This window comes from Sodiomyces alcalophilus (assembly GCF_042370955.1).
Source record: "Sodiomyces alcalophilus JCM 7366 unplaced genomic scaffold ACRALscaffold_1, whole genome shotgun sequence".
NCBI lineage: Eukaryota > Fungi > Ascomycota > Sordariomycetes > Glomerellales > Plectosphaerellaceae > Sodiomyces > Sodiomyces alcalophilus.
In genome coordinates, this window is record NW_027263532.1 from 304,171 (window position 1) to 323,840 (window position 19,670).

Here is a 19,670-nt window from a genome sequence, read left to right on the forward strand (position 1 = left end):
CGGAGCGATCCTGCCCGGACGTTTGCGCCTTCTGGGCCGAAGACGAAAGTGGAAGGCGTCACTTCCATCCTCGGCATCCATCGGGCCTTTAGAAGTCATGACGAATGATGGGGTAGGCGCTATGGGACTTGTAGTATCGGGGTATGCTCAAGGTATGGAATAATGTGTATAAGTGCATGGGAAGCATATGGTATCATGGACAAGTAACAGCCGCCAGGGAAGGCGGCTCTGTTCAATGCTGAAGCCAGAGAGTGTCTATCTCTCCAGCCAGGTCACAACAGAGAAGCGAATACTCAAGGGACTAAGGAAGGGAAGAGTGCAGAATTATTCTGTGAATCCGGGTTTGTGGCCGCAAAGGAACTGATCCCGGGGTGTGCTAAAGATGAGTCGCCAACTTCACCTCATAATCTCTCCTATAAAATGCGAACCCACCTCTTTGGCCGCCGGCATAGAATATGCTACTTATGTGTTGTGTTTATAAGCCTATCTAGTTAACTGCAGAAACATTAACTGATATATGAGTCTGTTTGTATAAGTCAGGGAGACTACGATATTAGGGATTATTTGTCCGAAATAAGGGGCAGTAACAGAAGAATACAACATCTTAACGTGGGATCTAGTCATAACATCACTAAGTCAGAAGGCAACTCATTATGCGTTAAAGGAAAACAGTCTTCTAAAGGCATCTTACTGTGATTACGCTGCGATATCGTCTCTTTGACATAGAACGCGAGAGTGCCTAATCATAAAGACGTGAAAGTAATAATAAGGATATGCTTATAATCTTTGGCTTCCTTTACACTCTTAAAGGTTACCCGATACATAATTCTACCTACGTACTTAAGGAAGCTGGTTATTCTTATAACGGTAGCCTGTAAGAAGACTTAGAAGAGGTTCAGAGATAGCCAAGTTTACTATTAGCTTGATCAATGATTTCTTAGTTAACTACTTGAGTGTTACGACGAATAGACCTGACCAAAGTTATACCGTAATAATCCATTCTGAATTCATATTATGGATTATTTGGTTATTTGAAATGTTACCCTGAATTCCGCACTCCCCCTGACCACCCTCCCTTAGTACTCGGAAGAAGTCCGAAGAGAGACATGGGATTTTAGTAGGAAGAAACACTGACCTTATTTAAAGTTTTATTTCAATCTTAACGCTCAGATAATAAACAAAGGAGTTATTTGCAGTGAGCCGACGATAGGGGATTACATTGTTCTAATATTGTCAACTTGCTCTCTAAACTTCACCCCTTACCCCTTTCCCTCACCCAGTGGCCAGATGTCACTTCGGTGATTCTCGGTGAACTGCAGCTCTAAGTGCGGGGCATCTGAAAGCTGTGTAACTGCCAGGACATCACACTTCTCTGCCCTTGGTTACCTTGGACATGGATCATCTGCATCATCCTGAAATTTGTCTGCTACCCCAATCCAATCTCACATTCGACACCCAAGATTGGTGCACCCCCAAGTGACAACGCCCAGAAGTGATTGAGGATGGCGCCAACGCGGTCTTCCCACCAGCCCTCAAACCCCGCGGCACAGCTGTTGTCAGCTCCCTCCACTACAACGGCAACAACCCTGGCCACGGGCATGTCCGTAGATAGGAGCACATCCATCGCTGCATCGCCATCATTATCCGCCTCTGCCAACCAAGCCAGCATCAGCAGTCCATCCTTGGATCCAACACGCGCCGGCCAGGCCTCCCATTCAGTCCCTTCTGCCGCAAGCACAACAACCGCATCACCGTCAAGACGATCCCCTCCCACAACATCCCTCCCCTCCACCCAAACAGACCACCTACCCCAGCAACAAACCCAAACCCATCACGTCTCAGAAGCCCGTGCCGCCGTCGTAGCTTCCATAAGCAACCTACTCGACTCGGAGCTCCAAACACGCGCGAAGACGCTGCACAGCAACGCAGCGGCAATCACGCGGCAGGAGCGCGACGTGACCCGCGCGACGGCAGCCCTCCGGGCCGAGAACGACAAGCTCGCGCGGTGGTCATCTGACGCAGCGCAGCGGGTGAAGGAGCTGGGGAACGTGCAAAATTGGGCGGAGGTGCTGGAGCGGGAGTTCCTCGTGCTGGAAGAGACAATGAGGCTTGTGCGGGAGGGGAGTGAGGAGAGGGGGAGTGAGAGAGGGGGAGAAGAAGAAGGGAGCGAGGGGAGTTGGTGCAGTGGCAGCTGTTGTCGCTCTCGCAGCCAGAGTAGGAGGGTTAGTAGTAGTGATGCTGCGGCTGTGGATAGGGTGAAAAGCAATGGGAAGAGGGCGGGGAAAGATACTGACGATAAGTATGGGTGTTAACAGTATCCGAGACGATTGTGGAAGGAGATGGACCAGCAACGGGTCGGAGAGGACCTTGTCGACGATTCAAGACACATGATACCCTACCAGAACTCGACATGAAGAGCACATGATATACAGATGACCATGGCTTAACGACAGAATAAATAGCTTGGCATGAAGTATTAAGATACACTGTTTTAATCCAAACACCTTTCCCCTTTTTCCAGTCCCAGTCAGGCGTGCCTGTCGCCGGCACTGCCCATGGCGTAAATGGATCCCTCACTCCAGCGCTCCCGTTACACCTCCATACATGACCTGCTCTATTCTTACAAGATGCTGCACGCGCAGCGACACCGCCTCATACCGTGGGGGAAACCAATCATAGAAGCCCCGGCAGGAGAACGAACCTCTTCTTCTTGTACGTATCCGGGAACTCCTTCCGATAAGCCCGCTCCTTGCCCTTCGCCCAGACATACATCTGCGCGGCACCAAAGAAGATGAAAACAGCAGTACTCCAGCTCCGCAACGCGATAATAACGCCGACCCACGACAGGATCTCGAACATGTAGTTGGGACAAGTGACGAGCGAGAAGCCGTAGCCGAGGGGCACCTTCCGCTCGGTACCACCAGGCGACCGCAAACCGGCGAGGTTAAGATGGACAATGGCGTTGCTGACCTCGCCAAAGAGGTAGATGGCGGTGCCCACAGCGGCGAGGAGGGGTTCGTCGTCGGCGGCGGCGGCGCGGGACCAGGGGGCGTAGATCTCCCAGGCACACAGGGCGCCGCTAAACGTCCAGTAGAAGAAGCAGTTTTTAAAGATGTTGCGGGCCGGCATGGTGGCGGCCGAGAAGCGGTGGACAAAGAGCGTCTCGTACTCGCGCTTGACAAAGTGGCCGACAAACATGGCGAAGCCGAGCTGCTGCGTGCGCGAGAGCGGGGAGGCGGCCGCGCCGGCGTAGAGGTAAGGGCGCAGGGCTACGACGGCGAGGTGGAAGAGGATGGGGCCGAGGTATTCGACGAGGAAGACGGTCTTCCAGGCGATTTGCGGGCCTTGGGAGGACGTCAGCAGAGCATTCTCGAAAGACAGAAAATTCTCAAAAGACAGAAAATAACAAAGGAAAAGACAAAGACGCCATTGCGTGATTCCGGCAAGGTAAAGAGTGCATGCTCTCGACGTACCGAGATCCTTGACCAGTAGCTCCCCGGCCGACACGACGGCCTCTTCATCGCCAATCTCGGCCTTGCGGTTCTTCAGAGTCTTCTTGGTGGACGGGTCAAACAGCCCGATGCGGTTATGGTCTGAGAAGCCCGTCTGTCGGGCAATGAGGACCTTGATATCGTCGACGGTTGTGTCGGCCGGGATTTCGATGGAAGACGGGAGCTTCTTGATCGGTTGCTTGGGCGCTGGGCGGCTTGTCAGTGTCTTTGAGCGGGATTGCGTAGAGTAAGCCCGGGAAAAGTTCTTACACCGATTGGTCAGCTTCAAGTTGATTTTCGAGGCCATCTTGGCTGTCTGCAACTTTCGTCTCTGACAAAGGCGTTGTGTCTTGTCCAGGGGAGAAACACGATGCGTGCTAGACCCAACATTTTTTGTTCAGGTACCAAGGAGGTACTCAAAGCCTCGGCGGCATGCGGGCCTGGTGACTAAGCACCATTTGAGCTGCACATTTACATGTGCCGCGAGTACCTAGGTAGCTATAGTGGGTAAGCATTAATAACGAGTAGTTTCTTGGCCACCGACGCGCGTTACCTACCTACTCTTGACTTATGCTTGCGATCTTGGTTGCTGGCGAATCGTGGCGACCGCAGCAGAAATCTCCGTTCGGAGGTGATGTATGTCCACAGTTCAAATCCGAGAGCACTCCATTTTCCCTCGCGCTTCATATTCAGTCTATTGCTATGTTCCTACGGAGTTTATGGTAGGTGTCTACTGTCATGTCCTCACCAGCTCTGAAGACAGGGCGTGTTCGACGGAAATCCTCCACAAGGTCCGAGCAAGAATCACCATACATCGAAGAACCCCATACGATCAGTGTCCATAGCATCAAAGCAGCCAGAGTCGAGACTCCCTAAACATCGCCTGCTGACCCTTGGTATTTCAAACGTAGTTGCTTGTAAGTGGTAGGCGTGACCGCCTGGCAGACTATCGAACCACGGTACTTCCCTTTCTTACCGTTTTTCTCTGGCAGGACGTCGAATTCCAGATTGCATGGACTACCGCGAATGTCCACCACTCGTTGCCAGGCCCGAATCGTGGCTGACTCGAGGGTACAGGCGGCCATTTCCTTGGACACAAAGATGGTATGGTTCCTGTCTTGTACCGAGTACGCAAACCCAAGCCCTACACTCACGCCGATTCCCCAGAGCTCCATGGTCAGTAGCTTGGGCATCCGCTCGGCTGCAGCGGCCGCGGCCTGGAGCAGAGGGTCGCAGTGTCGGGTGCGGAGCAGCTTGGTGGTGAGAGACAGATATCTCAGATTGGGCCATTCCGTCCTCTCTTCCACCGCCACCCCCGGCCAGAACTGGTAGAAAAAGTCGCCCGCATCGACCATCCAGGCGACATGCAGGTCCCGGAGCCGACGACTCTGTTCACCCAGGGATCGTCCCGCAGCACGATCAGCGGTCCTCGGGGAGGGCTCGTGACAGTAGGAGCGGTTGCTGGCCTCAAACATCGACACCGTCCTCAAACGGGTGCAGTAACGCAATACACAATTGAACAAGAGGCGATGATCCCTCTGTCTAAAGTCTTGTCCCGTCTGTCCCGTCTGTCCCGCCACGACGCCGGCGTTGATTCCTTGCCAACACTCGTACCTGAGACGCCGCAATGGCATGCCCCGGATAATGGGGATCAGTCCGTTGCGTATGGAGAAATGCCTGAGAAACTGGAGCCGAACAATAAGCTCCCTGACTACTGACGCCGATGGTAAGCATCTCTTGCCGGACAACGCAGCGACGGTTTCCATATCAATGCCAAGACCTCGGTGGTCCCCGAAAACCCGCTGATTGGCGCCGTTGCTCAATGGACGACGATCACCATTGCTCCACCCGTGGGCCTCGTCATCGGGGATAGCTGCGCGTGTTTCCGATGCGTACCACACAGTATCATTCAGAGTATGTCTCAACTCCTGGCAGTAATGCTCAGAATCACTTGGCGAGTGGACGCTTAGCTCCAATGAGACGGGGCGCTGGCCGACCTTATCGTTGAGCTCGGAGAGAGAGCTGAGCAGTTCGTATATGGCAACGGTAAACCTAACTTCGTCTGCCGTCCTCTCCTCTGCCGACGGCTTCTTGGAGCACTTATCACAGCCATACTCGGGGAGCTCTACACGGAGCCAAATCCATCCTAGAAGGTGTCCTCGGCCAGACCGCGTGACGATTCTGCCAAATTCGCGGACATCGTCGTGCCCAAGGATAAGACGTTGGAAGTTCTTGGTCTCGAAATAAGCCTGCCATTCGCGATTGACGGCGGCGTACTGCGACTGCACGCCTCGAGGAGACTGCGTGTTTTTTTCGCGCTCGGACCGACGCATACTGGGTGATTGGTACGGGCGGCATTTATCGTCCGCCAAATGTCCATAAACCATCCATCGCAACTCTGCGGGTAAAGAGGACCAGGGCATGGTGGATACTGTCGTGCTCCGTTGAGAGATTAGGGGTCTTGATTTTCTGGGTGATCTTGCTCTTGCTGGGCGATGAGTGACTACGGAGGTCTGTGAGTGTTACTCGGATGAATATTTCATATCGGTTCTGCGTCGTTCCTCTTCTTTTATATTCTTCTTTTCCATGGTTTCCTTCATTTTGACTTCTTCCGTGAACGTTATTTTTCTTTCTAGGTTATGTGGCTGCTTGAACGTTATTTCTGTTTCTACGTTGTAGGTTATGTGGCTGCAGCCCGTAAAGACAGTGATTCGTGCCTCGTAAAGATGTTATTTCTAGGAAGCTCTGCTCCTCCCGTAGGCGTAATTATCTAGGTTCTGATACCGTAAGAACTCAACTAACTGAACTTTGAGCTAAGGATTTGATGCCCGTTTTCCCCATATATTCCCGAAGTCAACTAATAGGACTATGGTTTTTTCGATAAGGTATTCAGGCGCTAGTATCAAGTAGATGCCAGATATAATCTTGACGTGATACGATTGGTAGATCATGGTTTTAGTTCAAAGTTCAGTTAGTTGAGTTCTTACGGTAATACCCCGCTTTACCACAGGTCACCTGACCTGCCTACCTATCAAGCCACACTGAAGTATACAAGGCCGCCCGTTGAGTCTAACTCTCACATACTTCGTACGACCATATACCATTGGAAAGCTCGGGGTCCCGTCAAGTTCTTGTCTGATGCTTGCTTGCTGCCATCTGTGGAATCCTCTGCCTCCACTTCGGGCGGTGCCAGCCTCTAATTACACTATAAATGTACGTTGTACGTATTGACAAGCCGCTCCACAGGTCATCCATTCTAATTTTAAGAAACAAGAACTGGGCCCCACCCACCAAACCCAGACAGTAACCGTATAGTAAACGGTGGGCTCCGTCATATCACCTGACCGCAGTGAAATCATGATCGAGACACACCCCCTCTATCTTGTTTGGTTGGAATACACGAGAATGCGAGTGGATGGCTTTTTAAATCTGCTTTTATTTCATAGGACGATATTCCATTATACACTACCGACCCGGATAGGCAGGAGACAGTGTCGGAGTGTGCAGAGTGGGTGACGCACTCCAAAACAGAGCCTCTGCAAGTATTCTAGTCGCCCGCCGCCTACAATGGGGGCGGTTTTGGCGGGATCTTCGGGCAATCGCATCGCCGTCTTCAAAAAGGGCACCGGTCGACGCACCTGTAAGCTGCCGATAGGGCGGCTGGGACAGTCTATGAAACAGGCAAACAATCATGAACGGCACAAGATATAGGCAGGCAAGCGTCCATGCGTTGACATCAAGCGCATTCTGTCGCTCCGCAATGGCAGTACAAGCAGCAAAAATGATCCTGAGGACAGGGCTGCCCGGTCAATTTCGGGCCGGGCCGTCCCTTCCACGGTACGACCTCCAGGTGATGCTACATTTCAGGGAGGGCGTTGAGCCGCCGAGCAATGTGTAACTCGAGCGCGGTTATTATCGACGTACTGTCTTCTTGAGCGCTTTAGAGGTGAAGGCGTTGTACATATTCCTCCTTCCACGTGTACTAAGTATTCGTACGAAGTAATTACAAAGGAAAATTGTGTGCGAGGTCTAAATACTTGTGGGAGATACCTCGTCGGATTAAGGTACTTCCGATATGGGGCCACAACATTGAACTTATCATTGCCAATGACAATTGCTTTTCTTTCCTTCAGTTCAACAATTATACGCACCCTAACCTCTTATTAAGGCCCAACAAACACCAGTGGGCAGATCCCGTGCCTTTACTCAGCCAATTCTCCATGAGCGGCGCTTGAAATAATTCCCAAGTTTCGCAGGTACAATTGGAGGCTCTCCTTGTCCAAGACGGGAGGATTCAGCAGCCTCTCTCCCTCGGGCCCCTGCCTTTTCAGCGCATCTTTGGTGTTGTCGACCAGTAAGTGAGCCATGCCGTCGGCAATCTCCCATCGAGAGAATTCCTTGAGCACTGGTTCCTCCAGCATCGGGAACAGCGGCTTCAGTCGCAGGTCCATGCCCTCCTTGTTGGCTTTCTTGAGATCGTCCAACCACTGCCAGTAGCTCACCTTTCTGAGGGGCCGGCCACTCAGCTCGCCCATCAGCTCGTAGAACGAGTTCGAGTCGATGTTGACGTGGTCGTCCGGTGTGACGTGGTAGATACGCCCCAGATTGTCGTTCGACTTGGCAATGGTGAGAACAGCCGACGCCGCGTAGTCCACTGGGAGGAGCTCCTTTCGCTGCCGGGGCAGGTCGGGGAAGGTCCCGATCTTCATGCAGTCCACCACCGTCCGGGCGACAAAGTCGTCGGGGTTGCCCATGCCCGTCTTGCTGTGGCTGAGCACAAAACCGAAGCGATACACCGCCACGGGGACGCCCCTCTTCATGGCGTTCCAGAGGATCTGATCGGCGACCGCCTGGCTCTGCGCGTAGCCAGTCTCATACGCCAGGACTTTCTCAAAGTATTCCTCAAGGGGCTCCTCTTCGCGGATCCTCTCCCCGGGTTTCTTGACCATGCCGGACGCCCCAAAGGTGGAAATGCTTCCACTATAGTGCATGCCCTTTGGCCGTCCCGTCACCGCGAGCTTCATGATGCACAGGGTTCCCAAGATGTTGGATGCGAAGTGGGCGCCGTACGGCCGGTTGTAATCCACGAGAGCCGCGAGGTGGAAGATGACGCTCGTCCAGTTGGCTAGGTCGTTGAAACTGGCGTCATCGAGCCCAAGATTGGGTCGGTCTAGATCCCCAAGGACGATTTGAATCTTGGAGGCATACTCGACGGCCTGATCCTCCAGTCGATACTTCTTCAGGTTCTTCATCAGCTTCCCGAAGCCTGCATTTGTCGTGGGCGCTCGAACAAGACACCGCACCGCCTTGGTCTCTGGCATCCTCAGAAGTTCCACGAGGAGATAGGCACCCACAAACCCCGTGCTTCCGGTCAGAAATACCCGACCTTCATCTGCGCGGAGCCACTCTACGGGCTTCTGCGCGGGGGCCGGTATGTCGTGGCCCAGGCTCTCTGCGTCGTTCTTCATCTCTTGCACGATTTCTTTGACGTACATGTCAAAGCTCCTCAACTGGTTCTTGTCAATTTCCGACGCAATCGATGCTATATCGGGTGCTTCGTACACCACTCGGCTAGGGACCCTGAAGTTGAAGGTCTCGCGCACAGCCGCGAGCATCGAAGCCATGTCAAGTGATGTGCCACCGAGGGCAAAGAAATCAGAATTTCGGTGAATATCCTCCGGTGCAACGGCAAGCAAGATGCTGCTCCATATGTCCTTGAGTTTACTCTCGGTGCCAGTCAGAGTCGCATCTCCTCCCCCGAGACTGTCCTTCATTCTCCGTGTAGTGAGGAGGCGGATCAGTTCGTCTTCGGTGCGCTTTCGGTCAATCTTGCCGTTCCGATTGAGTGGTAGTTTGTCAAAGGAGACAATATACGGCACCATGTATTTCGGGAGACGGGTCCTGGCCTCTGCCATGAGAGAACTATCACTCCCCTGACCTTTGTACGAGACGCATGCCATCAGCAGCGGGTTCGGAACCCCGGGCAACTGAACCCGGAACGCGACCGCCGCCTCGAGCATCCCCGTGAGCAGGAGCTCGGCCTCGACCACATCGAGCTGAACCCGGTACCCGGACAGCTTGACCTCCCTATCGGCTCGGCCCTGCCACACCAGTCTGCCGGCCTTGTCCGTGAAAACGATGTCTCCCGTGCGATACAATGTCGCGTCCTCCCCTGCGTGTAGCCCACGGACCTGGACGAAAGAAGACTTGGTTTTGGACACATCGTTCAGGTACCCACGAGCGACTCCGGGACCCCCGACGAAGAGCTCGCCCGAGTTCTGCCCCTTGACGGGTTGAAGGTTCTCGTCGAGGACAAAGGTCACGGTTTGATTGATGGGTGTCCCGATTGGCACGAAACCGCTAGCATTGTCAAGATCGGCCAGGGTTATCTCATGCGTCGTGGTGAGCACGGAGCACTCCGTCGGACCGTATCCGTTGAGCAGGCGTTTCGGGGGTCCGCTTTCCAGCACAGCGCGGCACGCGTCGATATTAGGAGGCTCGCCAGCCACAATCAGAGTGTCCAAGGTAGAAAAGGCGGTGGGACGCGATAAGGCAACAATACTGAACACGCTAGCAGCGATGGAGAAGACATTGACGTCGGCGGTTTTGAGTATCTCCTCGAGGGTCTCTGGCATCATCGCCTCTTTCTTTTCGACGTACACTATAGAGGCGCCATTGAGCAATGGTGCCCAGGTTCCCAGGATAGAGAGGTCAAATGTGGGCGTTGCCATGTCGGCGAAGCGCGAGTTCCTGGCGTCGGGAAACAATTTGGCATCGCTAGAGATGCGCTGCAGGCCACGGCTGAGGAGCTGCACGGCCTTTGGCGGCCCGGTTGACCCGGACGTGAACAGGATATGGGTGCGAAAGTCGGAGGGCGTTACCTTTGGTAGTCCGCCGGTGCCGCCGCCGTTTGAGGCAACAAGACCACCGAGGTCAACGTCCCCGGTTTCGGAGACTTCGAGTACGTCCAGGTCCGCCGGAACAAGGCCACTGGCGAGACCTGGCTTGTCGACAACCAAGTGCTTTGCATTGATAGACTGGAGACGCGCATCGACATCCTTGCGTGAGAACTCGAGGTCGAGAGGCACGCATGTGCCCCCGGCATAGACGATGCCAACCTGGGCCACCAGGTTCACTGCACCAGACCTGGTCAAGATAGCGACTGGGGTCTCATACGAGACCCCCTGCTTGACTAACTTCGTGGCCAGGGCCAGGGCCTTGCGGTGGAGGGCCTCATACGTGAGGTGCACCTCATCATCGATGACAGCGGTCTTGCGCGGCAGGGTGGTGGCATTATTGACAATGACGTGCCCAATGGAAGGGTTCGCGTTGTACGACAGAGTGGGGTGCATGTTGGGTGTCCGACTATGTTGCTTGTTTGGGCTTTTCGTTTGCTATGTAGTTTCAGCTTGTGATTTGCTTGTTTGACTCAAGGTTGCTAACTAATAAGGTCTTTTGACGAAGTTGGAAAAGGATACGACTGAATCGTGGTTTCTTTGACTGTGCCTCAGAAATCTTGGAAATTGATATCTTTGGCGAACAAATATAGTCTGTCCAATATAACATTCTCACGGGTGGACATGATGTCTTATATAGAGATTCTGCCACAGATCGTCGAGGGCTGAACTTCTCTTACAAACACTATGCTATGCCTCGGCCTAAACACATAGTCATCGCCGCGGAACAAGACCAAGTCATCGCCACCGAACAAGACCATGTAGCATACAGAATGTAACGCTAAGTGCTGTTGTGTGTGTGAGTGAAGATATTGAGGTTGACGCCATGGAAGCTCAAACGTTTACGATATTCCATACCGTTGCTTTAACGGTGAGCCGTTTATACCAGTTTCCATACATAAGTACAGCTTTCTAACTTTATGATATATGATATACCGTTTTACTACTGTAGCTTTCTAACTTTATATCATGGACATTCCACTCATGGGACGTTGGAGGCCAGGCAGGTGTTAAGAGCCTGTCTTGGATAGACTGGTACTAATCCCTGGGTGGACCATAGGGTTGATGATATCGAGTCATGCCCTTGCGTCGTTTAAGCTGGTCTAAGACCTGCATTAGGGCCTCTGGTTGTGGTATACGAGCCCCTAAACAGGATAGTTAGTGGCTCTGAAGTAGGGCGTTTCCCGTTGAGTCCCAAGTTAGAACGGCAACGAACAATCTCACAATCATCCCCCCCCTAAGGCCAGCTTCGTGGCCTATTGTTATAGTCTTGACAACTCTCTTTGCTCCTTACACAAAACCTATAGCACTTTATGATATAGAATGTATTGTTTTACTACTGTCTATGGGTGGTATAGCTTTCTAACTTTATGATATATAATACATTGTTTTACTACTGTCTATGGGTAGTATCTTTCTAACTTTATAACATATAATATATCGTTTTACTACTACTGTCTGTGAGTGGCACAGCTTTGTACGTAACTTTATGATATATGATGTATCGATATGATGTGTTGGTAATGTACACCTATAATGTGGTGTTGTAAGTACGTCGGCTCGACAGTTTTGTCTCGTCACTGTACCATTCCCCGCATGTATGTATACAGTGTGTTTTGTGCTCGGTCTTCTTCGTGAGCAGCTGAGGCGGCCATTGGACGAGGGGTTGTGCCCCTTGGGAAGCTGGGCAGCTGGGGAGAGATCCTCCCCGAACTTACGTGCAGATACCTCGGCCTCATCATGGACTTCACCCTCACATGGAAACAACACATCGATGAAGTGGGGCGCAAGGTCTCCACGGCGCTCAGCAGCCCACTAAACTCGGCGTGGAGCGTGAAAATGAAAGACATCAAATGATCATGAGGACGATATACAGGGGCGTGGCCGTGCCGCAAATAATGTACGCCTGTTCAGCGTGGTCCAATGCTGGCCGAGGAACCAGAGGGTGTACCAAGAAAACAAAGCAACGCCCAGAAAGACTGCAGACCCGGGCCGCAAGAGCAATGAGCGGGGCTTTCAGGGCGACGTTATTCCCACCCTGGTAGCAGAGACCTCCGACGTACATCGAAGACGGCGCAGAGAAGGCCCAGAAGGAATATCAGAGGAAGTAACAACACGAGCCGAACGAAGTCGACGGCAGAGACGAAACGCCAGCTCCGTGACAAAAAACATGAACAAAGCATCCGCAGCTCTTCACGACTATCAATGGCAGTTACCTCTTCTTAAAGCAGCTAAGAACGGCTGTCGACCCTCACCACCTTACGCCGAGCTTGGTAAGACTACGCAGGCTGCCATACCCCCAATTCTGGGTATCCTGTAACTAGATAGTAGACGGGCACTGGCTTCGAGTCGTTTGCTCGTAGCAACCAAAAGAGATTCACGATCAACGCTGTTGTTAAACCGTGAAGCGACGACGCTCTGATCGGCCTAAACGGTCCCTCCTCAGCTGTCCGGCAACTGTCCGCGAGGAAAGCATGAATAGGGGGGATTGGGCGAGCCCCTGGATTGGAGACTCAACAAGCACTTTGGGCACACTTTCCCTCCTCTAAGTGACGCTTCCAGTGTCCTCCATTCTGTCCTCAAGAGTCAAATGTCCTACGCAGTTCTCTTCACTGCTCACCAGAATACCTATGCCATTCACACTCTATCGAAAGCGTCCACCCATGCAGGATGATAGGCAGAAACAAGATATATGGTGTGGGTTGCAGAGATCAAGGCTCATCGTGAACGTAGCATATGCGGCTAAGATCTTGCTTATGCACGCGGTCGCGTCACCTTCCTAATCGGGGTTGAGCGGACAGCAAATACCGAACAGGGGGCGTACAAATACCGGCACTCGTCGCCGACGATTTCCGTGCGGCTGGCCTCGTCGGGCCAGGCTGCGCCGGGCGTTACTAACCTAAAAACAGCCGGCGGAGCCGAGGGAACTCCGTCCACAAACATCCTAGGACGTATATTCTTTATAGGACTCTCTAGGGAGACCTCACATTTCCATAGAGAGACCTCACACATGATATTTTTGTGGGGCCATGATAAAGCTATAAAGCCGCTTAAGTACCGCACCTCTTTTTATGTACCTACACGCCTAACTGTACGTTGTACTATACTAGTCTTACACCACTACGCGATATTCCCCTAAGTCAGTGATTTTTTAAGGTATAAGCAGCCTAAAACTGGCCCTTAAGTTATCTGGTACAGGGAAGAAAAGGGGCACCGTAGCCACTAAAGTACTATGGCCTGGCACCGCGGGAATGATCTAAAAAATGTCCCTGTGACTGGAAATGTTAAGTACAGGTATCTACTCAGCTATATATATAAATTGTATAGGATACTTAGGGAGCTTCACGGCTTTGTTATGGCCCTATAAAAATATTATGTGTGAGGTCTCTCTATAGAAATATAAGGTCTCCCTAGAGAGTCCCTTCTTTATCTACGTGCTAACACGGTCCTTTTACTATTCTTTTATTAAATAAATTACAGAATTTAATATAATAAACTTAAAATCTAATAGCGACCGGCGAGACCCTCTACGCGCGGCTCGAGACGGCCCGACCATACTCCTATACTATACTAAGTAGTAAATAGTAAATAGTAATAATTAACTATTTTTAGAAGCCGTCGATTCTATTACTGCCCTATCTATAGTATATAAATTAATACGCTGCATTGCTTTAGCTATAGTAAAACGCTCTGTATCATAATATTCGTATACCTTATAAAGCAGGGTCGTCATGCCGCAGTCCGCGCCCGCTTGTCTACACGATCATCTTCACCGACCCCTCCTCTACTGTCGTGGTGGAGCGCGTTCAGGCCTCTCTTTACCTGCAGCGGCGAACGTTGCGGCGACGAGGGCGACGGCGCTGCTGCCGCTGCCATGGGCACAATTCGCAAACCGGCATCGTCAAAATCAAACTGCATTACCCGACGCACCTCCTCGTTCCACGCCAGATTGGCGTTGTGGACGTCATCATTCACCAGCCCGGCCCGCCACAGCTCCGTCCACGTCCTCTCGACCTCCGCGTCCAGATCCACGCCCGCGGGACGTAGGTCTCGCGAGCCCAAATCGGGTCCCGCGTACGACATGAGCAGCATGTGCGACACCCACTGGCAGTTGCGCAGCGGGATCGACCGCGCCAGGTCGACGGTGCCTAGGCAGACGGGGATGAGGCGGCCCTGGAAGGCATCCAGGGCCTTGTAGATGGCAGCCTCGTGCTGCAGCACACGCCGATGCGTGGCCTGGACGGCCTTGGCGACGAACGTGTAACCTAGCCCCGTGAGGGTGATTTTAAAGAGAGCGCCATAGCGGCCGAAGTACCCGTCAAACAGGAGGCTCTGGCAGTCCCTCTCTATGTGGTCAGCCAGTTGGGCCACAAGGCGCGCCTGGAACTGGCCCACTGTGAGTGGATGCATGTCCTTGCCGCCTGATCGATGGAGCTCTACGTTGGGACACTTGGGATCCAGCTTCTGGCCACGGCCGAGACCACGGAGACACCCCTGCGTGCAGTACGGCAGCGTCGGAGGCGCTACTATAAAAGGCCCCGTGAGACGCGCCTGTTGGGCTCCGCCAGGTCCTGTCACATCGCCGCCCGTTCCCGTTGACGACGATCCATCCCCGTGTGGGCGTTTCCGGCGGCTTTGGGCGCCAGCAGCACTGCCACCAGTGGCGCTGCTGCTTCCGCCGGCGGCCTTACCTCCAGCGTTTCCTCCGGCATTGCCTCCGTCGTTGCCTCTGTCATATGGCAGCAGCGGGAGAGGTATGTCCGCCAGAGCAGGCACAGTGGCCTTGGACTTGGGCCACCGTCTCAGGTCGCCATCCCTGGCGCTAATCCAACTTGCCGAGCGGCGGGTAGAATCGATAGACAGCATGGACAACGTGGCTAGATGGGCGGCGGCCGTCTCGCGGGCCGCCCGTGAGGCAACCACTCCTTCAGGACCCCGGTTCGCGGGGAAGACGGACATGAAATAGTAGAGCGTGTTCGGGTCGTCCTCCATCGCACGGAGGAACACCAGGCCTTCGCCGGAAGCCACATAGCCAAACTCGAGACCCGAGGAAATCATGTAGTGGAAGGCCTGGCAGAGCGCCTTCGCCACATATACCTCACCCGGCAGTCTAGTCGAGTCAGATACGGCGGCGTCTTGGCGGGCCGTCCGCAGAAAAAAGTCATCGCCGGGCGCAGACAAGACTCGGTTTAGCTTCGCCCCGTTAAGGGCGTGAGCCGGCTTGATCTCGCCCACTAGGACAGGCTCCTCCTGGGGTCCCGGCCTGTCGGCGCAAGGATAGGCGATCAGCCATCGGTCCGGAACGCCCATGTCCTTAACGGGTGAGCGTTTCTTCCGAGGCGGCTCTGTCGACGACGACGCCCTTTCTCCCGTGGACTGCTCGAACAATGGGTCGTTTTTGCCCTCGAGTGCCATGCCGTACACGTTGCCGTGGAACTTGACCGCTCTGAACTTGCTGTGGTCGGCCACGCCGAGGTACTCCGACACCACCTTCGCCGCCGGCTTCTCGATGGCCGCGCGGATAAAGGGCCGCAGCGCCAGCTCGCTCGAGACCCTGGGGCTAAGGTCGTTGCCTAGGGACTCGACAGATATCAGCGACGGGAAGCACGCACGGCCGGCAAGCACTGCGGAGAAGGCGTCGAACGTGGCGTTGTGGATAGCCGCAAAGTCCGTCCACGGCTGGAAGTGCTGTGGATAGAACTTGCCCTCGACTTTCGTTGCCGAGGCGTTGGATGTCTTGGCCGGGTTGGGCTCAATAGAGAACCTGGCAAACACGTGCCGCTCGACATTGAGGATGTAGTCGGACAATTGAGTCAACGCTTCACGCTGCTGTAAGTGTTCCTTTTCGCGTCTCGCCTGCTCTTTTTCGCGTCTCGCCTGCTCCTTTTCGCGTCTCGCCTGCTCTGCTCGCGCTTCTGCTGCCTCTTTGTCGCGTATCAGCTGTTTCTCCCGTTCTTGATATTGCTTCTCACGTTCTTGAAGCGCCTTGAGCTGACGTTTGAGGTCCTCCATGCTAACGTTGGTTGTAGGAAGAGTGAAGTAAGGCGGGAGTTAGCTAGCTATCCGGATACGGGTAGTTCCGAACCGTGACCCTCGACCCATATCTGACCGTACGGGCTCGCTCGATCCCAGTGCTTAGTCACCCGCCCCACTCGCGGCCGAGGTTCGGAGTCACTCTCTGTGGCGACAGATTCCAGCACCCCACCTTCGTTTGACTATCAACGTACGTAGATGGTGGCTGAGGTGTAGGTTTCCTTTTAACTGAGGCATATTATCGCTTTATATATTCGTATCTCTGATACTCTGCTGGCCGTCTTCTCTGACCAAGCCAAAATGGCTCCCCTTATCACCCTTGCCACATGTGCCCTGAACCAATGGAGTCTGGACTTCTCCGGCAATCTCAGGAGAATCAAGCAGAGCATCCTCCAAGCAAAGGAGGCCGGTGCAACTTTGCGAGTTGGTCCTGAACTCGAAATCCCTGGCTATGGTGGGTTCATGAGAAGGAAGCAGCCGAATTGAGGCAGTGTCAGTGAGACGAACTAACCTCGCCGTCCGTAGGCTGTCTGGATCACTTCCTCGAGAACGAGGTGTATGAGAATTCGCTGGACTCGCTCTATTCCATCTTGACAGATCCCTCGCTGCACGGCATCATAATCGATGTCGGCCTTCCACTGCTCCACAGGAACTGCAGGTACAACGCCCGCGCCATCATCCTGGACGGCAAGATCCTCTACCTGCGGCCCAAGCTGTACCTTGCCAACGATGGCAACTTTCGTGAGATGCGTTTCTTCGCCCCCTGGAACAGGCCGCGCCATGTCGAGCAGTATCACCTCCCGCCGCTCTTTCAGAAACACCAGGGCCGCCGTCACGTCCCCATTGGCGACGTCGTCCTGTCGACCCTCGATACCTGCCTTGCCGCCGAGACGTGCGAGGAGCTGTTCACCCCGAACAGCCCTCATATTAACATGTACGTGAAATGTGAAGCCGTCCTTTTTCTTTGCTGCCGCGTTTCTGCCGCCAAGGTAAGCCGGCTCCTCACTGACCGGACGGTGCGCTTTCAGGGGCCTGAATGGTGTCGAGATCTTTACAAACAGCAGCGGTAGCCACCATTCGCTCCGCAAGCTAGACCAGCGCATTTCCCTCATCCAGGAGGCCACCCGTAAAAACGGAGGCATTTATCTATACAGCAACCAACTCGGCTGTGACGGAGACAGATTGTAAGGCAATGTCTCGTCTTTTTCCCCCCGCCATGTAGACTAACGAAGCGCAGATACTATGACGGCTGCGCCATGATCTTCGTCAATGGCGACCTTGTCGGCCAGTCGAGCCAATTCTCCCTCAACGAGGTCGAGCTCGTCGTCGCCACCGTCGACCTCGAGGACGTGAGGACCCACAGATTCGCCCCCTCGCGCAACCTCCAGGCCGTGGCAGCCCCTGAATACCAGCGCATCGAGGTCGACTTCTCCCTGTCGCGCGACGACCCCGACGTCGTCCAGTTCCCCACACCCCCGCGACCTCCACGATACCACCTGCCCGAGGAGGAGATCGCCATGGGCCCCGCCTGCTGGCTCTGGGATTACCTCCGCCGCTCCAAGGCCGCCGGCTACTTCGTCCCGCTCTCCGGCGGCATCGACAGCTGCGCGACCGCGACCATCGTCTACTCCATGTGCCGCCTCGTCATCGCCGCCATCAAGGAGGGCAATGAGCAGGTCATCGCCGACGTCGAGCGCATCGCCGCCTTTTCCTCGAGCCTCCCCGAGACGCCCGAGGAGCTCTGCAACCAGATCTTCTGCACTTGTTACATGGGGATGGAGAATCAGAGCAGCAAGGAGACCCGCCAGCGGGCCAAGGACCTTGCCGAGAGGATTGGGTCGTACCACACCGATGTCAATATCGACGAAACCTTCCATGCTACGAAGAACATCCTGACCCAGGCCACTGGGTTCGAGCCGAAATTCAAGGGTTGGTGACTTGGCTTTTGATTTCCCACGGCTCCCACTCGGGTGTAATTAAAGGACAAACCTGCTGACCAACTCGCAGTCCATGGCGGCTCGTCCACATCGAACTTGGCGTTACAGAACATCCAGGCGAGGTCTAGGATGGTGATTGCCTACTACTTCGCCCAGGAGCTATGTGAGGTCCGAGGGCGACCTGGAGGCGGTTCGCTTCTGGTTCTTGGGAGCTCCAACGTGGATGAATGTCTACGCGGATGTAAGCAACCTTTTGATTCACAATGGATGATCGGTGGCTCTTCGTGTCTCCCTGCACAAGTACGGAGAATAGCTGGCAGGACGGCATCACACCATGACTGCGGCTTTCTTCTTTCGACATCATGATGCTGACATTCGGAATAGACTTGACGAAATACGACTGTATGCAATCCTTACGTTCGGCGTTCATGTGCAGCCACCCATTAGCTGCACTTTTTTTCTTTTCCTTCCCCCCTCGCATCAAATGCCAACTGCTGACATGCCCTGTAGGCTCGTCTGCGGATCTCAACCCCATCGGCAGCATAAGCAAAGTTGACCTCAAGAGGTTCATAGACTGGGCCGCGAAGAACTTCGACATGCCCATCCTCGAGGACTTCATCCATGCCACGCCCACCGCTGAACTCGAACCCATCACGGCCGACTATGTCCAAAGCGACGAGGTTGATATGGGCATGAGTTACAAGCAGCTGTCCCGCTTCGGCCATCTTAGGAAAGTGAACCGCCTTGGTCCGTATGGGATGTTCCTTCATCTGCTAGAGGAATGGGGTGGTGAGGGCGGTCTCAGTCCTCGCGAGATTGCCGACAAGGTGGGATTTCCCTATTTTTTTTATGGCCCCTTCTCTTTTCATCGCGGATTTGTTTTAGCTGACAGCGGACCGGCAGGTGAAATTATTCCACCATTACTATCGTGAGTGATGACAACGAACCACCCTGGTCTGGTCTCCAAGATGTTCTAGCTAACGATCCACTACTCGCCTGCAGAGATCAACCGCCACAAGCAGACGGTTGCGACCCCGTCGTACCACGCCGAGGATTACAGTCCAGACGACCACAGGTTCGACCTGCGGCCGTTCCTCTACCCGCCAGCTTTTGAGAGCTGGTCCTTCGAGAAGATCGATCGGCGGGTGGAGGCGCTAGAAAAGAGGACCAAGGCGGATACGGAGAGCAAGTCATAGAAAGGTATAGCGAATGGAACTAGACAGCGAGGTTGGGGGGTATAATGCGTCAATAGA

At 53.9% G+C, this 19,670-nt stretch overlaps 8 protein-coding genes across 8 annotated transcripts; 4 read left to right on the top strand and 4 right to left on the bottom strand.

Moving 5' to 3' along the window:
- Positions 1–143: 143 nt before the first annotated feature.
- On the top strand, positions 144–2,414 carry ACRALDRAFT_206480 (uncharacterized protein; the record flags this gene model as incomplete). Its single annotated transcript, XM_071022050.1, has 8 exons — positions 144–164; positions 211–251; positions 282–466; positions 1,201–1,308; positions 1,359–1,476; positions 1,502–2,139; positions 2,192–2,255; positions 2,324–2,414. 8 exons carry the CDS (start codon positions 144–146, stop codon positions 2,412–2,414), a joined length of 1,266 nt encoding a protein of 421 aa, XP_070878381.1.
- On the bottom strand, positions 2,383–3,850 carry ACRALDRAFT_1039475 (uncharacterized protein). The gene is made up of 3 exons (XM_071015138.1): positions 3,762–3,850; positions 3,474–3,698; positions 2,383–3,344 (listed from the first exon to the last, which is right to left on the bottom strand). The coding sequence occupies exons 1-3, from the start codon at positions 3,796–3,798 to the stop codon at positions 2,674–2,676; spliced, it is 933 nt and encodes a 310-aa protein (XP_070878382.1). The 5' UTR covers positions 3,799–3,850; the 3' UTR covers positions 2,383–2,673.
- Positions 3,851–4,198: 348 nt separating this feature from the next.
- Positions 4,199–5,034, bottom strand: ACRALDRAFT_1060573 (uncharacterized protein). Its single transcript, XM_071016257.1, has 2 exons — positions 4,484–5,034; positions 4,199–4,408 (listed from the first exon to the last, which is right to left on the bottom strand). Exons 1-2 carry the CDS (start codon positions 4,964–4,966, stop codon positions 4,364–4,366), a joined length of 528 nt encoding a protein of 175 aa, XP_070878383.1. The 5' UTR covers positions 4,967–5,034; the 3' UTR covers positions 4,199–4,363.
- Positions 5,035–6,077: 1,043 nt separating this feature from the next.
- On the top strand, positions 6,078–7,389 carry ACRALDRAFT_206478 (uncharacterized protein; the record flags this gene model as incomplete). The annotated part of the gene is made up of 10 exons (XM_071022049.1): positions 6,078–6,104; positions 6,171–6,204; positions 6,305–6,343; positions 6,438–6,456; positions 6,547–6,649; positions 6,727–6,794; positions 6,842–6,902; positions 6,938–6,990; positions 7,025–7,159; positions 7,233–7,389. 10 exons carry the CDS (start codon positions 6,078–6,080, stop codon positions 7,387–7,389), a joined length of 696 nt encoding a protein of 231 aa, XP_070878384.1.
- A 45-nt stretch (positions 7,390–7,434) lies between these two features.
- Positions 7,435–11,007, bottom strand: ACRALDRAFT_1060572 (uncharacterized protein). The gene has a single exon (XM_071016256.1). The coding sequence runs from the start codon at positions 10,841–10,843 to the stop codon at positions 7,694–7,696; it is 3,150 nt and encodes a 1,049-aa protein (XP_070878385.1). The 5' UTR covers positions 10,844–11,007; the 3' UTR covers positions 7,435–7,693.
- Positions 11,008–11,139: 132 nt separating this feature from the next.
- Positions 11,140–13,461, top strand: ACRALDRAFT_206476 (uncharacterized protein; the record flags this gene model as incomplete). Its single annotated transcript, XM_071022048.1, has 15 exons — positions 11,140–11,222; positions 11,252–11,349; positions 11,446–11,467; positions 11,508–11,522; positions 11,567–11,574; positions 11,647–11,698; positions 11,921–11,948; positions 11,999–12,056; positions 12,087–12,280; positions 12,312–12,763; positions 12,856–12,906; positions 12,959–13,102; positions 13,164–13,212; positions 13,263–13,398; positions 13,445–13,461. 15 exons carry the CDS (start codon positions 11,140–11,142, stop codon positions 13,459–13,461), a joined length of 1,407 nt encoding a protein of 468 aa, XP_070878386.1.
- Positions 13,462–14,057: 596 nt separating this feature from the next.
- ACRALDRAFT_1060571 (uncharacterized protein) lies at positions 14,058–15,677 on the bottom strand. The gene has a single exon (XM_071016255.1). It carries the CDS (start codon positions 15,503–15,505, stop codon positions 14,177–14,179), a length of 1,329 nt encoding a protein of 442 aa, XP_070878387.1. The 5' UTR covers positions 15,506–15,677; the 3' UTR covers positions 14,058–14,176.
- A 1,103-nt stretch (positions 15,678–16,780) lies between these two features.
- ACRALDRAFT_2038250 (uncharacterized protein) lies at positions 16,781–19,613 on the top strand (the record flags this gene model as incomplete). Its single annotated transcript, XM_071020858.1, has 8 exons — positions 16,781–16,934; positions 17,006–17,414; positions 17,509–17,664; positions 17,718–18,409; positions 18,488–18,658; positions 18,802–19,244; positions 19,321–19,345; positions 19,420–19,613. The coding sequence occupies 8 exons, from the start codon at positions 16,781–16,783 to the stop codon at positions 19,611–19,613; spliced, it is 2,244 nt and encodes a 747-aa protein (XP_070878388.1).
- Positions 19,614–19,670: the final 57 nt, after the last annotated feature.